Below are 18,387 nucleotides of genomic sequence, written 5' to 3'. Positions count from 1 at the left end.
GATAATCCCTGGCCTCAATCCCTGAGCTCTCTGACATGTCCATGGTCAATTATATTCTGCTGCCTCTGGAGGTGCAGTGCAGAGAACGTGAGGCTCAGGATTGCTGCAACCACTCACCCTAAGGGAGGCCCAGAAGGCAGGCAGGACAGGCCAGAACAGCCCTTGATGTCTTTAATGACATGACTAAGTCACTGAATTTGAATATCAATTATCTGATTCAATAAAACATATAAAGTGTGGGACTTGTGGGGGGGGGAGAGAGTGGGAAACAGAAATAACCCAGTAGAAAAGTAGACAAAAGGCAGGAACTGACATCCAAAAAAGGAGAAACAGGAATGATTAAAAACCCAGAATACGAAAAGATCATCATCTTCATTACTAATCAAGAAACAGAAACTAAAGGAAACCTAACTTACCATTTAACATCCATCAGACAAAAAAGTAATAATAATAAAATTAACGATTCCAAAGTGTCAAGCAAAGAAAACTCTTTAAATGGTAATCAGGATACAAATTCCTACATCCATTTGGAAAAACGGTTTGACATTACCTTCTAAAGTTGAACACATATATATTCCGAGATCCAGGAACTGCACTGCTAGCTATATACCTAGAGCAATTCTTACACAAGTATATTGGAAGAAATGTATAGATAATCTCATACCAGCATTGTCTTAATAGGAGGAAAGAAAACAAAACTGGAAAGAACCTAATGGCCATCATTCGGAGAGAGACTAAACAAAGTAAGGGATGGTCACACGGTGGAACACTACACAGCAGTGAACTATAGCTGCATGTTTCCACATGAATGAATCCCAGAAATAAAACAGTAAATGAAAAAAGCAAACTCTAAAAACATTCTCAATGAAACCTGTTGGTTAGAGATACCACCACCAAGCTTGGTATTAGCCAGTATGCACTGGCACAGCTGTGCTGAACACTTAGGGCCTCATCCCAGTCATCAGGCCCACATCATACTGGTTGTTAAATATTTAGAACATTACCCCTCCAAAAATCTATGAAGAAAGCAGAGGTCATGTAACCACAATGTTCAATACCTTCCCATTTTGGGAAAGGAATGAGATGTGGGGAACAAAGGCTTGAAAGTTAAAGTTATTGATAATGTTTTATTTCTTGTACTTGTCTGAGAGTACCTATTTCTCATTTTATTATTCTTTTATTCTAGACACATTTGTGTGTGGGTGTGTGTGTGTGCACATGTACGTGTGTGTGCACACACATGTGTACTCTTTCCTTGGGGGTGTTTTTTTTCTCCACCTCAATAAATGTATGTGTGTGTCTACATTGTTTTGTTCACATAGTTCAAGTGGCAGCCCGTGTCCAAGATCCCTCCTCAGCGCCCCCATCCTGGTCTTGCTATCTGGCATCAGTGCCCCCCTGCATGTCCCCTCCCACAGTAAGAACACCTGGCTGTCACTACAGAAATGACAGTGTGTGGTTTCCAAGTTTTGGTCACAAAAAGTAAATTCTCACCCATTCTGAGAGAAGCCAGCGGTCATGTTGTGAGGAATCTCAAATAGCCCGGGATCCACGCAGTAAGGAATTGAGGCCTCCTGTGTACAGCCAGCAATAACTGGCCAGCCAGGTGAGTGAGACATCTTGCAACTGGATCTGCTGGTCCTGGGAAAGCCTTCAAATGACCGCAGCTCCAGCTGACATTTGAACTGCTACTCCAGGAGATGAGACACCCTGAAGCAGGACCACCAGCTGAGTCGTCCCCTAGTTCCCAACCCACAGAAAATGGGTAGAGATAATCAATGGTCATTATTGCCTTAAACATCTAAGTATTGGGGTGGTTTGTTATGCAGCAGTGGGTAACTAATAAATCGGGGACCATGGAAGTAAAGTGCTACTAAAACACAAACCTACAAGGTGGGAGAAGCTGTGTGCTTGGCAGCGGGCAGCAGCGGGGGGAGGGTACTTTGAAGAGGGCTAACGAGAGCCTAGAGGACTTGGAACAAACTGTTAGCAAAAGCTGGTGGCATTTGAGGAGGCTGCCTGTGAGGGCTTCAAGGAAGCAGAGGAGACTATTATTGGAAACAAGAGGTTGTGTAGTGGCAGAAAGTTGATGATCAACACTGTCATCTACAGAACGTGGAGCATATAATGTACCTCCCGAGCTGGTGACGGAACTGAATTCTGAAGGTGTGCTGGTGTTTGTCTTACTGCTCAGACCAAAATGCAACAGGGCAGAGATAAGCCAGAGGAGGGACAATTACACAGGAAGGATCCAGGAATGGTTGCATTTGAAAACCCCCAGTCTCCCCAAATGGAAAGGATGCTAAAATTAAGAAATGGCTTCTGGGCAAAGAACAAATCCAGGGCCCTCTCAAGAAAACGTGGTCTAAAGGTGAAGCTGAGAGTGGAACTGAAAAATCCTTTGTTATGACCTCAAAGAACTGTTCAGCCCCATACTGTCTGGGACTTCTAAGGACTTTGAAGGCATTGCCTTTCGATTTCTCAGTCAGTAGCAGCCTAAGGTAGAGATAAAGTCTTATCTGGAAGAGATTTGTGGGTGTGGCTTTCGTCCAAGGAATAAAACACACTATGGCAGGAGACCCACAAAAACTTTAATAAGAGAATCGCTGTGGCAGAAACACCACCAGCTTGGACTGAAAGGGCAGAGACAGTTCAAAATGAAAAGTAGACTTTGGACCTCAAACATCTACAGACAGGAAGACTGGGAAACTACTTGGTTGCAAGCATAGGCTGCCTCTCATGGGAAAGGAAAGATGATTAGGGTAGAAATAAGAGCCAGATGGCAAAGCCAAAAGGCAAAGAGACTCATTCCAAGGCAGCAGTAGGACTGAGTCCTTTTAAAGTGATTTTTTAAATGTATCCCAATGGATTTCAGAATTGCTATGGACCAGTGACTCCTATGTGGCCCCCTTCTCCCTGCTTTTTGGCAGGAATGTCTATAACAGTTATCCCGTGCCCGCTGCCCCACCATTGAATATTGGGTGTGTGAGAGGCAAATAACTTGTCTCTTTAACTCACAGATCTTCAGACTGTGAGCAACTGGGCCTGAGTAGCCCCACAGTTGGCCCTAATGTAAATAATGAGATCCTAGGTTTGGTTTTCTTTCTTTCTTTCTTTCTTTTTTTTTTTTTTTTGAGGAGATACTTTAATGGGATGAAACCCTTAACAAGGGACCTTGAGAAGAGATGAGTATATTTTGCATGTGGGAAGGACATGAGTCATTGGAGGCCAGAGGGTGAACTATGGTGGCCAGTCTCCAAGATGGCCCCCAATGCTCCTCACCTCCTGGTATTTATGCCCTAGTGTACTTCTATTTCACAGCGAGCAGGGCCTGTGTGTGTAACCAATAGAAATCACAGCATATGACTTCCAAGACTAGGTCATCAAAGACGTTTGGGACTTCCTTTGAGCTCTCCTGGATCACTCACTCAGCCGAAAGCCAATGACCATGCCATGGAAAAATACAGGCAGCTGTACTTTGAAGAAGGTCCACACAGCAAGCAACAGTCAGCCCTCACTTACTGGCCATTCAAAAGAGACCTTGAAATTGTTGTTTCAAGCATCTAAGTTTTGGGGTAACTTGTTATGCAGTCATGCAGCCAGAGATAACTAATAGACTTGGGAACTTGGTAATGGGATGCTACTATAACCAAAATCTAAAATGTGGGAGAAGCTGTAGATTTAGCAGTGGGCAGAAGCTGGGTCCTCCACCCCCTGCACAAGCTTTCTGACAACTACAGGGCTAGACCAGGCCTTGAATACAACCTCGTGAGCAATTTCAAGCTAAGCCACTCCCAAATCCCTGACCCCCCCCCCAATCAATGTCAGACAATACATACATGCCCACTGTTTAAAGCCACTGAGCATTGGGGTAATTTTTTATGCAGCAATAGATAAATAATACATTTCATAGTAAATATATTTCACAAAAGAAATAAATTTACTGAAACTCAAGGGAAGCGTAGACCATAGTCAGGAATCAGTAACACAGAGGGGGCAGGTGGGGTGGAAACATCTGACTATTGTGCACAAATGAGATCATCCTATACTTTCTATTCTGTAGTTTGTGGTGCACCCTAAAACTTCTACAATGTTTCAGAGCAGAAGGAAATGGTATGTCAGTTGTATGTTTTTTAAGAAAGATTTTTAAAGCAATGGCCAGTGAAAATTATATTCTGGGTGGTTTTCAAATGGAAACACTCATTCCAGTGAAAGAAAAAAGAAGTGTGCAGTGGGCTGCCCCACCAGAAAACAAAGCAAAAATATGATTTTTACTCATCACTTTAAAACAAACCATAATTAATAAAATGAATTTATAATACTTTCATTTTATTAATAATACAAACTTTGTAAAAATCTATCCAGGTGCCTGTCAAAGAGATAGTTTCAGCTCCCTGTGCTTTTTTCCTAGTTTCTACCCAACTGCATATAGTTTTCAGTGGTTAAAAGCAAACACACAAGGTGTATTCTTTGCTCACTTAACATTACATTGTCTTACAGGGGTTTTTGTGTTGACCCATAGACTATGTTTATCATTATTACGAGTGTATTTTTTTTTCCCTGTGGAAAAAATTATAAACCTTTATTTTTTTAATGTTTTTTTTTATTATGTTAGTCATCATACAGTACATCCCTGGTTTTTGATGTAAAGTTCGATGATTCATTGGTTGCGTATAACACCCAGTGCACCATGCAATACGTGCCCTCCTTACTACCCATCACCAGCCTATCCCATTCCCCCACCCGCCTCCCCTCTGAAGCCCTCAGTTTGTTTCTCAGAGTCCATAGTCTCTCATGCTTCATTCCCCCTTCTGATTACCCCCCCTTTCTTTATCCCTTTCTTCCCCTACCGATCTTCCTAGTATATTTTCAAGCATTTTAAGGCCCCTTCAAATTTCTTGTAAAATTTATAAATTTCTCACTTCATACCCAAGTGTGCAAAGAAAACATGGGTTCTTTATCCTCTGTTAACTACTTGGATATTCTCATGATCCCACACCTCCTTAAGAATAAGGACCAGTAAACTTTCAACTTGACAGTTTATGTTGCTACAGTCTCTGCCCAATTAATTAAAGGAGTTCTTTTGGATGACTTCTGGGGGTGGATAAGATGTCCTATGTTCTCTCACTCCCATGCCCCTATCCACGAGGTCGTCAGGGCTTAGAGGTGCTGGTGCCCTAGTGTATTCCTATTTCACAGCGAGCAGGGCCTGTGTGTGTAACCAATAGAAATCACAGCGTATTCCTTCCAAGACTAGGCCATCAAAGACATTTGGGATTTCCCTTGAGCTCTCCTGGATCACTCATTCTGGGGGAAACCAATGACCATGCCACGAAAACATGCAAGCACCCCTAGAGGGCATGGAGGCCTTGCCTTCTGCTGACCTCCACCTTGGACTGGGCACTAGGAATGCATAAGCTGGTTTCACTTAGCGAGGTGGTCTGGTCCTGCCCCTTGTATCCAGCTGGAAAATGAGGCTTCTCCTTTGGCATTTCTCCCAAAGGGCCTGTCGACCTGCTCTGGCTGATACACCCCAGCTCAGCCCTTGCTGGTGCTATGGGCCCCTTGGGGTCCCCTTGTCACAATTACAATACAGTCTCCACCCCATTCCTTCTCCAGGCAGCTCACCCTAGCCACGTTCATCTACGGGGTCCCATCACCACCCCCACTTTGGCAGCCATCTAGAGGGTTCGGCCTGCTGGCCCCTGAGGATGTGCACGCATGTCCGGGCCCCAGCCCCCAATGTCCCACAGGGGCTGATGGGGCTCAGGCCTGCCACCTGGTGCTGTTCTCTTTTCCTACACTGTTCCATCCAACCTGATCACCACCACCACTGCCCCACCAACAGTTCTGAACTGGAAACAGGACCAAGTTCCCTCCCCTTTTGCTTTTTATAACCAACCTATCCAAGACACCTCCCTCTCTGTTCTTGATCCCACCCCCACCACTCTGTTTCCATCTCCTTTTGACAAGAGAGTGTGTGGAGCAAAACAGAAAAGTATCTAGGACAGAACCCAAAAGGAAAAACAAGGGTGGCAGGACCCCACACATTGGAAATAAGCAGCCAAAGAGGGAGGAGAGAAACCAGAAGCATCTAGGGTAACAGTAGTCATGGGAAGAGAGAGGCTCACAGAGGGAGAGGGGAACCACCTAGGCATGAGAAGACAGGAAATGCCCAAGTGTCCACTGCCTTTAGCAACATGGAGGTCAGTGGTGAGAGTTTCAGGGGAGTGGAGAGGAGCAAGGAAGCCCGACGGAGTGGGGCAAGGGATGAGTGGGGGGAAGGAGAGGGAGACAGTGAATGTAGACACTGCTTTCAAGAAATTTGGCTGTGAAAGGGAGGAGACAGAAGATACAGGATGGGGATGTGGCATCCTCGGAGAGGCTGGCTTTGTGTTTTGTGTTTTGGTTTTTTGGACGGGGCAGCATGAGTGAGTTAAATACTGACAGGAGTCGGCCAGCCGTGAGAGAGAGGCTGGCAGGGCAGGGGAGCTCTTTACCAATAGCTTCTGTCTTCCTCTGTGAAGCGGGAGGGAGGCAAAATCACCCACTAGGAGTTTGGTGACAGGTGGCAGGACCAAAGGACTGGGGGAGGGAAGCTTTGAAAGAGCTTTTGTGCTCAATGGAAGGGAAAGCCATGTGGGAACGTACACAGGAATTGCCATGGAGTGCTGGATGCCCACATGACCTCAGCAAACATGACTCGATAGGGGCAGCAAGCCGGAGGGAAGCATGAGTGTGATTTTGTGTGTGTGTGCGCGCGCGCACGTGCCAACACTCAGGTCCAGTCACAGAGATGGCCAGCCATCTGTCATGTCAGATCACTTCATGCAACCAGCCACTGCAGGCCACGCACGTGCTTTACCACAGTGACCCCTGGGGGCTCCGGGAAACATGCTACCTGGATTATACGCTCCTGGAGGGCCGGGATGGTGCTGTCTACAGTAGACACAAAGCTGGAAGGGTCCTTAGAAATCATCTAGTCAAACCACCCTATTTTTCACAAGTTAAAACTCAGGTTGGGGAAGGAGCCAGGAATCCAAGGCTGTCCTTCCCCAGCTTAGCCCAGCACCCTTTCTCCAGCACGGGCCACCCCTGTCTCCCTCAGTGCACACAGCCACCGCTTTGGCTTCTAGGGTAAGTGTGACTTTTCAAAGGACGGCTTTACCCAGTGCCAGGACTTGGTAAAATTGTAAAGTAGAAAGACCATTCGGTTTCTAAAGCAATACAACCTCTCCCAGTGATGCTAAGTGATTTACTAAAATCAAGTGTATGGCTCTGGAGAGGGGATCCGAGGGGATCCAAGGGACATTAACATTCCATGTCTTCGGATTTCCAAGGGGCTAAGCTTCTTGACTTGTGAAAAGCTGTTTCTTCTTCCGTTAATGTGACACAGAGTGGGTTAGAACAAGGCTTTCTGCAGTTCTGAATGATACCAGCAGAGGGCAGTCTACACCACCATGCATTACATTGCCTGTGCCTGTTATTTTAGGGCTGAAATTCACGTGGCATCAGTCACCTTTAACCACACAAGTGGCTCACACTTCTTGGCTCATCTCTTATTAATTCAGCAGTAGAGAGGTATAGGAGGGGAGAGGAGGAGAATGGGAGAGCTGGGTCCAGACAATGGGAGCATCATGAGAATGCTGCTATTTGTCTACTAAAAGCAGAGAGAAAATAGAATTTGCTGATATCACAACAAAAGGGAAAAGGCCCAGCTTTAGAAATTAGCAACTTCAAAGTCTAGTCGTTACAACCGAGCAACTCTTCTGAAAACTCGAGAAGGTAAGTACATCAAGAAAGGAGGAGTGCGAAACTCTAGGAATACAAACACGTAGGAGGCATCGTCCTGGTCTTCAAGGAACTGAGGGTGCCGAGGTGAAAGAAGGTACAGAGCCCCGAGTGCTCTGCGGGCAGTTTGAGCGGATTCAACCTCATCTAATCTGCATAGCTAGAGTGGAAGGTTCCTGCCAGGAATCAGAGGTTAGCCTGGCCAGGTTATGAGTCAGAAGTCAAGAGAGGGCATGCAGCAGTGTTCACGTTTATGAAGGCCTGTTATTCTTCTACACCATAATCTTAACTCCAGGGCACAAAGTTTATACTCCTCCTAAAGGAATTCACCGGAAGTCCCATAGCACTAAACCACAGCTTTCAGATCAACACTGCTCTCTCCCACAAGGGGCATAGGCCCATTATTGGGGCATCTTAGCCGAACAGAACTTAGAATTAGGCCACTCACCAATATAGTGGTTTGCAACAGATTTTATTCCAGACTTTTAAATCCCCTGGATCTCTGGCATTCCCAGGAGGGATAGTGTCCCTTAAACAGCTTCTCATAAAAATTGTCTGTGAGTGGCAAGGCTTCATATTTATGGCTGAGTAATATTCCAGTGTATATGTATTTGCCACCTGACCTTCGAATCGAAGAAACAAATGAACATGGTGGGGGAGGGGGGAAGAGAGAGACAAACCAAGAAACTGACTCCTGACTATAGAGACCAAACTGATGGTTACTGGAGGGGAGGCGGGTGAGAGGGGGTGGGTGAAACAGGTGACGGCGATTAAGGAGTGCCCTTGCTATGAGCGGCACCGGGTGACGTATGGAATGTTGAATCCCTAAATTTTACACCTAAAACCAATATTACACTGTGTGTTAACTGATTTAAATAAAAATTTGGAGGGAAAAAAAGTCTCTGTGACTTGTCCAGGTGTAGAGCACATTTAGCAAACTCAAGCCTCCAGATGTGGCCCTCGAACAGGACCATCGTTTCTACAACAAAGGAGCACAGACGAGAGATGAGGACCGTTGCCACCTCTGATCTGTGTGCATTTGGGGCCTTCCTGTCCTGATGAAATGACCCCCATCCCAATGAACAACTGCAAAAGCAAGAACAAAATGTACTCTGTTCTAAAGGCTTTGTCGCTTCAGCTATGATGTCAAAGCCATTCCCAGAAAGTGATTTTTTTTTAAGCCAAATTTCAGATCTTGAGACAGGTAGCAGAGAATAGTAGTTTGTGAAATGAATGGAGAAGCTAAAAAAGTGAGAACAGCATCTCAGATGCTCATTAATAGACTGAGTCCAGAACGCCTTTTAATGAGAAGGCAGGAACATCGTGCCTCAAACTCTCAAGAAAGTGGCCACCACCTGTGCGGCCAGTTCGGCCGGCCAGCGTCCCGGCCAGCCGGTATCGAGAAGCCGGTGGACCCGTCTGGTTCGTCTTCGCATCATGGAACTTAATACTTCAACTGTTCCCTCCAACCTCCAGCTTTTCTTGCTACCATGTAGCAGGTGAACTTCTCTCAAAGTTTCAAAGAAAATACGAAGCCTACAGCCAGGAATTCTGTCCTATCCTGCCACCATCTTATCTGAACCTATGGGCAGCCCTTTCGCATTCACTCGGCCTTCACATCTCTGGCTGCTTCATAGTCCCCTCCCTGCCCCGTCCTCTCAGGCACTTGACTTCACTTTCCCCTCTTTCCCATATAACCTCAGCCTCTCCTTACAAGCTTCCTTGCCAGCAGCCTTTGGACCTTCTCTCACCTTCCCGAAGTGAGCCCTCCCCGGTGGCCCCCACCAAACGCGCCTCATCTCTTCTTGTCCCAGCCTCGCTCCAATTCATCCACACTCCACTGTTTGCTTTTCTTTGGCTCCCGTACTCCTCAAGCCCCTCCGATCGAACTGCCCTCTGCTAAAACTCTCTTTTTTCCTTCCGGTCAGCAATGGCTTTGCACGTTGATAAACCTGCAGCCTCTTGGTTTAAATCTTTTGGACCTTTCAGAAGCCTTGAGCGCAGTTAACTATTTTGTTCCTTCTTGAAACACTCTTCCCTCAGCTTCCCAAGTGACCGCTCTCTCTGTTCACCTTCTGATTGGCCCCTTTTTCTAAATTTGCTTTGAGAGCTCTCTCTTCGCCTCCAGATCTTTAAACAGTAGAGTTAAACCAAGACTCCATCCTGGACACTCCTTTCTAGTTCTCCCTCGCAGGTCTAACCTCTCCCGTGGCTTCACAGATTCATAAAGCCCCAGTCCCTAACTCCAGGCCAAATATCTGCTCCAGGTGGCAGACCTCCACCCCAGCTACCTACTTCCCATCTCCATGGGGAGGTCTCACTTGCCCCCAGCCTCTACAAATCCAAAAGGAATGGCTGGGTCTCTTCCTCCCACACAAACAGCTCCTCCCTCCCTCTCCATCCCTCTCCCCTCGTGAAAGGGCACCTCCATGCTGAAGCTCTTCGTGCTAAAACCAGAGCTCATCCTTGACCCTTCCCTGCTTCCCTGTACCTCCCCACTTGCACCCAATGGGTTGTTGAGCTCTGCCTATCCTGTCTCCTAAGTATATCCCCAACCCATCTACTTTTCTCCATCTCCACTCCCTCCGTCCTACCCAAAGCACCTGTAACTTTCACTGTAGGACACTCCCAAAAGCATGTTAAAGATTTTCCCCTTTGCACATGCTGCCACACCGCACTTGGTAGTGAGGACACAGCTTCAACTTAAATCACTGAAGATGTGATCCTTAGCCTGGTGTCAGGCTGGAGCAACATGGCCCTCCCATGTGGTCTCACCACCACCCAGTCTTCCCCCTGGATCCTGGGTCCCAGACCCATGGGGGCATTTCATACCATCTTGGGCACCAAAGTCCTCCCGGCCGGGAATCTTCTGCCATGAGATCCCCCCTGACTGAGACAATCTTCTCTCCTCCCCTGCCTCTCCCCTTCTCCCTCCCTCAGGCTTTCCTCCTCTGCCCAGCCCAGCCTGGCTAATTCCACTCACACTTTAGAATCTCACCTTTCACTTTACTCCCACGGGGACATTTTGCTGATTGCCACCTGCCCCAGAAGAGGTTATACCCTTCTGTGTATTTACAGCATTTCTCCACAGCACCACACTGGTAATTAAAGAGTTGTTTAGTTATTGTTAAGTGGATATCTGCTCTCCTAAACTATAGACTCCCAGAAAGCAGAAACCTGTGCCTGGCTTTGCACACTGCCGCTGCCTCCCTAGGGCCCAGGGCAGTGCTGGTATTAGCAGACACTCAATAAATATTTGTGGAATGAATGAACCCTCAACTCAGACTGCCATGTGGATGAGAGTTGTAGCAGAGCCCCTTAGGCACCTTTGCAGAGCCTCGAGGCCTCATGAGTCCCGGATCCTGCTCTTCATGGGCTCTGAGGATGATGGTCATGCATCCCAGTTTGCCCAGACCAGCCCCAGTTTACGCCTGTTGTTTAGACATAATTCACGTGTCCCTTTCACTCTCAAAGGGGTCCTGGTTTGAACTTTAAGAGTGGTGCTGCCCACGTGCCTCTTGTCCCCAACCCTGGGGAGGTCACATGAGTGGGTGGAGCCTGGCGTGTAAGGGAGCTGGACCCCCAGCGTGAGACCAGACCCAATACCTGGATTCTTCCCCTTTCTCACTGCCGAGGGGACATCTCAGGGTTTGGCTGGGGCGGCCCCTCAGAGGCACGGTCCCGTGGACTGGGGCATCAGTCGTGATTAACAGCGGCAAGTTCCCTGCTATGGACTCCCCTGCCGCCCTCCTTTTTATCCCTGCTCCCTCTTCCTTCTGCCTCCAGCCTTGATTTCTAGAGAACCCAGGCTAAAAACCAGGACTGACTTCCACGGGGCCCCAAAGGGAAGAAGTAAATCTGGAGAGTGGGAGAGAGTAAGTATGAGAAGACGCACTTGGGCTCAGGAAAACACCTGCCAGCACCAAGTACGTGCTTGTCCCTCTTCAGAGGTCATGAGTTCCCTGTCATCAGAAGTGTGGGCATAGAGGCTATACACTGTCAAACAGAACACCATGAAGGTGCGTCTGGACCAGACCCACCTCAGCAGACTTCTAACCACCTTTCTGCCTGAGGCTCCCAGGCGCCCTCTTGGGGGAAAGGTAACCAATCTCAAGTACTATTGTGAATAGAGAAAGCAATTGACACGTGGGTAAACGGCTCTTTGGTTCAGAAACCTTCTCCAGAGAGCTCTTTTCCACAAAAGTTCTGGCTCGTCATGTGCCCAAATAAAGGTATAATGGCCAAAAGATCAAGGCTTAAAAATGATGAGAAACACAGATAACTCCCCAAACATTCATACCTGGCATAATGAGCAGGCACAATCCATCTAAAAAATTTGATCTTGAAGATCTCATTGGCTGACACGTAGTAACACGCTTAAACTTTTTTCTCAACTTAACAATTCTAAAGAAAGTCAATTTTATTTTTAAGTTAATTTGTTTAAAAGCTCCGAACATTCTTAGATAAAGTTCATATCAACCTCCCATACTCTCAAGCTATAGTTTGGGATGGTTTTCAAACGGGAGGTAACTTCCCTTCTCAGGGACGCTTCACTAAGCACAGTGTGGACGCCAGCAAAAATGCCACGTGGCTTCAGCACCTTGAACGTGTCGAGGAAGGGAAAGGAAGCCAGTCCTGATGGCGCCCTGGCAGCGACCAAAGCTGCCGGCCCAGGCGAGCACACGCATCCCCCCGGTAAGTCTACAAAAAGAGGCGCAGCCGTTCTGGCCACTCGGGGCTTGTGAACGTGGAAGTCGTCGGCTGCAGCGGTCGGGGGAGGAACCCGGCTTTGGGAGGCGGTGTAGGCGGCCGCCCAGGATTCACAGAAACCATCTAGGCGTGACCGGACTCTGACCACAGCCGGAAGAAGGGCCAGCACATTCCTGCCAAGGGGACCAAGAAGTTAGGCCGGGGGTCGGGACCCTCGGCACACAAGCTCCAGTGCCAGTGCGGGGGCCTGGGGTGCTCCGTGGGGAAGGCGAGGCGCACAGCACTCAAAAGAGCTGCAGTGACTTGACAGGGAAAAAGAAAGGGGGGGGGCAATGCGCGCCTCGGTGCCTTCGGTGGACACACGGGGCACCCAGCACCCTGGATAGAAGGCTCACAAGAACCCTTTCAGAGCCCCCCACTGTGGCCTGCGACCACGGTCCCCGGCGGGGCCCCGGCTCAGATTAGCCCCGGAGCCCAGGGAAGAGAAATGTGTAGGTGGGACCCAGCAGAGGCGCCAGTGCGAGCAGCTGAGGAAGGTGCACAGGCACCGCCGTCCCCCCACGAGCTTTGGGCATGTGCCCGACTCATTTTTTATTCATATACACATTTGCCATTCACAAGGGATATGTCCTAAAGCCATCTAGAAAGCCCCCACAATTCGTGCGCAGCGAGGGGAGGCGGGGGCGGCGGGCATCAGCCCAAGCGCTCACTGGAACAATTTCGCGAATCAGCTTTTCCTTTCCCTCTGTGGAGGGTGTGTTGAAGCTGTACACGACGAGGCCTGGAATTTAACTTGATTGCAAAATTCAACTTTTGCCCACTCATTGCCCTCCTCACCTCCGTCACCAGATTGCTTTTCAAGGCCAGTTCTCACAAATGAACCACGCGCATTTCGCGTTTCAAGCATTCACGGGAGCAACCCGCAAGAAACCGCAGGGCAGGACCCAGCCTTCCACCTCCGTTCTCCAGCTACGGGGCCCTCCTCTTGCCTACACCTCCGACCCAACTTCTCAGTGACATCTCTATGCCGCTGACCTTTGCACCTGTTCTCTGTCCTGGAAAGAACGACGCCTCTTATTGCATAGGATTAAGCTATGGATATTAGTAAATGTTCAAAAAACCAAGCGGAAACCACCTGATGCTGGGGATGGTCCTGGCCTCAAAGGATGGCGGTCAGAATTTAGAGCTGAGAGGAAGCCTTAGGTGGCCCCTCACTTTACTCCCATACTCACAGGGGTGAGAGCTGAGGGGGTCTAGGGGACTTGCTCCCTTGAAGAATACGTAAAAAAACTTGCCCAAGGATGCCCGCTGGTTAGTGGTAGCAGTGGAACTAGAATCCAGATCAAAGCTTGTCCCATGTCACGGGCTCCCCATGTTTACATAGCATGTGAGAGCACATTTACAGCGGCACTTGGAAACTTGTGACTCTAGATGCCTTCCTCTTCAGTCGCTGTCCCCTAAATGACAGTCAACCACATTCAACAAGCTATGAAGCGGCGCTCACCGGGCACTTCCTATGTGCCAGGCACTATGGAGAAGGAGTCAAAGGAAGGACAAGCTGTCCCACTGCTCAAGAGCTTACAATCTAGTTGGAGAAACAAGACATTTGTCCACTAGAGTTTACTGAGTGGCCATGTGCCAGGCACCACTGGCGTGAACTAAACTAGACCTCACTGAGCTTCCCACCCAATGGGGGAGACAGGGCAAAAAGCAGACAAGTAAGTAAGAGGAGTCAAAGCGGAGCTCATGAAGGGTGGTGTGGTGGACAGTGTCTGCACCACTCTCAAAGACTGGGGGGCGGGGGGCTGGATACCATCTCTTCTCTGAGGTGTGATGTGTGAGTTGATGCATCTCGTAACCACAAGGGAAATGGTCCAAAGGAAGAGCCTTCCCAAGCAGAGGGACAAGGAGGCACAGGTTGACATGCCCCACATACAGGACGAAGGCCAAAGGAGCAGGTAACCCAGGAGAAGAAGAGTCCGAATTGAGCTCAAAAAGTCAGGCACAAAGCAGACCACGCAGAGCCCTTAAGCGCAGGTGGGGAATTGGGATTTGGTGTAGGAGAAGGGCGTCCTCTGACCTTCCAGGCACAAAGCTGACTGAATAGGAATCGGCATATGTACTGCCACAAAGACTCATGCCACGTCCAGGGGAGGGACTGCGTGGAGGTGAAAGAAACTGGTGAGGGGGCCGAGATTCCTGCCCAAGGGAGCAGAGCCAAAAGTGTCAGAAGTAAAGCGCAGGCCCGTCTGATTTCTGAAATGTACAACACGTGTTTATTACAGGCCTCGGCAGAGAAAGGCAGCTTTTTATGATCCCGAGTCAATTTTGCATACAGGAGCTAAATATACAGGCAGAATAATTATTTTCACTTTTTGTTAGAGGTGGTAGCACACGGGAGAGATTGCTCCTTTGGGAAGAAGAGGAACAGCCTTCCAAAAGGTGAGGAGGGCAAGTGCAAAGGCACTCAGCTCTGGGGCCCTGTTCAGGGTGGGGGCGGGGGTGGGGGAGAACCGGAGAGGTGAATGCACTACCTGGAGTTCACCGCCAGGTTTCCACCGAAATGCTATCCGCATTAGAGTCAGCTTGTCCATTTGTACAAAAAATGCAGCTGGGATATCGATAGGGATCACACTGACTCTAGTCAATTTGGAGAGTACTGCCGTCTTAACACTACCAAGTCTTCTAATTCACAAACATGACATGTCTTTCCATTTACTTAGATCTTTTAATTTTTTTAAAGCTTTTGTTTATTTGAGAGAGACAGAGTACGTGAGCAGGGAGGAGGAGTAGAGGGAGAGGGAGAAGCAGGCTCCCCAATGAGCAGGGAGCCCGACATGGGGCTCAATCCTAGGACCCTGAGATCATGACTTGAGCCGAAGGCAGACGCTCACCTGACCGAGCCACCCAGGGGTCCCTAGATCTTTAATTTTGTTAACAGTCTTTTACAGGTTTGGTATATAGGCATACTTGTTTTATTGCACTTCTCTGATACCGCTTTTTTTTTTTTTTTTTTTTACAAATTAAAGGTTTGTAGCATCGAGCAAGTCTATCAGCACCATTTTTCCAACGGCATTTGCTCACTTTGTGTCTCTGTGTCACATTTGGGTAATACCTGCACTGTTTCAAATGTTTTCATTATTATCATGTTTGTTACAGTGATCTGTAATCAGTGATTATGACTCGCCGGGAGCGCAGATGATGGTTAGTATTTTTTTTTTCTTTTAGCAATAAAGTATTTTTAAAATAAGGTAAGTACATTATTTTTCTAGACATAATGCCACTGCACACTTAACAGACTACAGTGTGGTGTAAACACAACTTGTATATGCGCTGGGAAATCAAACAATTCATTTGACTCGCTTTATTGCAATATTTGCTGTATCACAGCAGTCTGGAATTGAACCTGCGAGTCTTTCACTTCTTCTGTTAAGTTTATTCATAAATATCTTCTAAGATGCTATTACAATTGGAATTGCCTTCCTAATTTCGCTTTCGGATTGTTCAACGCACGTGTATAGAAGTACCACTGACTTTTGTATATATATCTTGTATCTTCCAACCTTGCTGAACTTTTTTATTAGCGCCAATATTTTTTTTTTGGGGGGGGGAGGGAAGCAGGAGAGGAAGAGAGAATTTTAAGCAGACTCCATGCCCAGTGTGGAGCCTGACACAGGGCTCGATCTCACAACCTGGAGATCACGACCAGAGTCGAAATCAAGAGTCAGATGTTTAACCTACTAAGCCACCCAGGCACCCCTCCAATACTTTTTTTCTTATTTCTTGGGATTACTATATGCAAAAATCACATCATCTGCAAATAGATAGTTTTACTTCCTTTCCAGTATGCTACCTTTTATTTCTTTTGCTTCCCTAATTGTCCTGGCTAGAATCTTCTGTAGCAAAAGTGGACATCCTTATCTTTTTCCTAATCTTAGGAGGAAAGCATTCAGTCATTCACCATTGAGTATGAAATAGCCGTAGGTTTTTCTTAGGTGCCTTTTATCGTGTTTAGAAAGTTTCCTTCTATTTCTAGTTTGTAGAGTGTTTTTATCATGAAAGGGTGTCGGATTTGGTCAAATGCCATTTCCTCGTCAATTAAGATGACCATGTCATTTTTGTCCTTAATTCTATTAGTATAGTGAATTACATGGATTCATTTTCATTCGTTGAACCAGCCTGCGTTTCTGGGATAAATCCCATTTGGCCATGGTATATAGTCCTACTATATCTTGCTGGATTCAGTTTGCAAGTGTTTTGCTAAGGATTTTTGTCTTTATATTCATAGAGGACATCAGTCTGTAGTTTTCTTTTCTTGTGACATCTTTGTCTGGTATAGGTATCAAGGTACCAATGGGTCCTCATATAAGGAATGGTCTTATAGAGTGAGTCGGAACGTATTCCCTCCTATTCTACCTTTTGGAAGAGTTTGTGAAGAACTGGTATTAATTCACCAGTGAAGACATCTGGGCCTGGGTTTTTCTTTGTTCCCATTCACGTTTGTACAATCAGTGGCTAGCGAAGGCCTGGCGGGGTGTTGGGCACCTGGCGATAAGTGTTGGCTAATGTGGAACGAACTTTTTATTTTACTAGGACCTTGGTGTGGTCACCAACAGGTCCTCTGAGCACCTGCACTGACCCATTCCATGGAGTCACAAAATGAGGTTCACATCCCCTCCTCTGCAGTAGGGAGAAAATTGCACCCCTGGCCCTGAGTGGGGAGGACATACTCACCGTCATCCAGGATGACCAACAGTGGAGCCAGGAGGTCACGTATGCCCTGGACATAGCCGATCTCAATGTGCTGCCAGATGTAGCTTCAAGAGAGACAAGGGGCCCAAGGATGGCACTCACGACCTGTCTCTCCAACCCGCTCGTCCTCTCCCTCCTCCCTGACGCAGTTCCCCACCCCTCACCTGGACCACTCATTCCTTCAGCTCCCACCTTCATTCCCTTCCCCCATCTGACACGCTTCAAATATCCTATTCTCAGGCACCACGATGGCCTTCCTAAAGCCCAACTCAAAGCACCACATGTTCACAGGCCCCCCACTATGACAAGACTACATGCAAACCCCTTCGCTGGGGGTACACGGCATTCACTGTCTCCTCCCCATCACAGCCCCACCACCTCCTGGTACTTCCTCCTCTCAGGCACACATTCATGCCCCTGTGCTTTGCCCTAGCAGTTCTGTGCCTGGAGTTCCCATCTGCCCCCTTAATAATAACTAATATCTACTGAGCATTTACTGTATACTCAGCCACTAAAAATGTATTACACCATGAAATTCTCAAAATAATCATATGAGAAAGGTATTATCATATCCCGTTTTACAGATGAGGAGACTGAGGCCAGAGACACAAGTGACATGCATAGAGTCATACACCTAATAATAAATGGCAGAGGCAGGATCTGAACCCAGGTGGCCTCACCACAGAGTACATATATGCCAAGTGGTTTCTTGAGTCTCTCCTAATTTTGTCAAAGGCCATCTTGAATGTCACCTCCTCTGTGAGGCCTTCCATGATTTCTTCCAAGGCCATAACCCAGAAAAGGTTGGTTTATCCTTCCTTCTTCCCCAGCACCTTTTCATTTTAATGTAACATACTATATTAAAGTTCATTATATTTGTATCTCCTCAACTCAATTTTGAGAGGCAATGATTGCTTAGGAGACTGTAAAATAGAATAGTTAAGGGATAGTACTTATTAATAAAAATGAGTTAGAGCAGGGATTGGCACACCTTTCCTGAGAGGTCCGGATAATAATTATTTTCAGCTTTGCACGCCGTGCGTTCTCTGTCTCAACTACTCAACTCTGCAGAAGCAATCATAGAGACTATGCGAACGAATGGGCATGGCTGGGTTCTAATAAAGCTTTATTTAC

At 47.3% G+C, this 18,387-nt stretch overlaps 1 protein-coding gene across 1 annotated transcript in view; it reads right to left on the bottom strand.

The window, feature by feature from the left end:
• Window positions 1–12,624: 12,624 nt before the first annotated feature.
• The window catches only part of LOC148107419 (small G protein signaling modulator 1-like), a 30,263-nt gene continuing 24,500 nt past the window's right edge, over window positions 12,625–18,387 (bottom strand). Inside the window, 2 exon segments of the mRNA XM_087857150.1 lie at window positions 12,625–12,803; window positions 17,236–17,318. Coding sequence (XP_087713276.1) covers window positions 12,625–12,803; window positions 17,236–17,318 — 262 coding nt within the window.

Source organism: Ursus americanus, chromosome 30 (genome assembly GCF_024610735.1).
Source record: "Ursus americanus isolate L20-20 chromosome 30, mUrsAme1.1.p, whole genome shotgun sequence".
Lineage (NCBI taxonomy): Eukaryota > Metazoa > Chordata > Mammalia > Carnivora > Ursidae > Ursus > Ursus americanus.
Note: the sequence above shows the minus strand (reverse complement) of the source record. Positions and strands in the feature narration are given on the sequence as shown.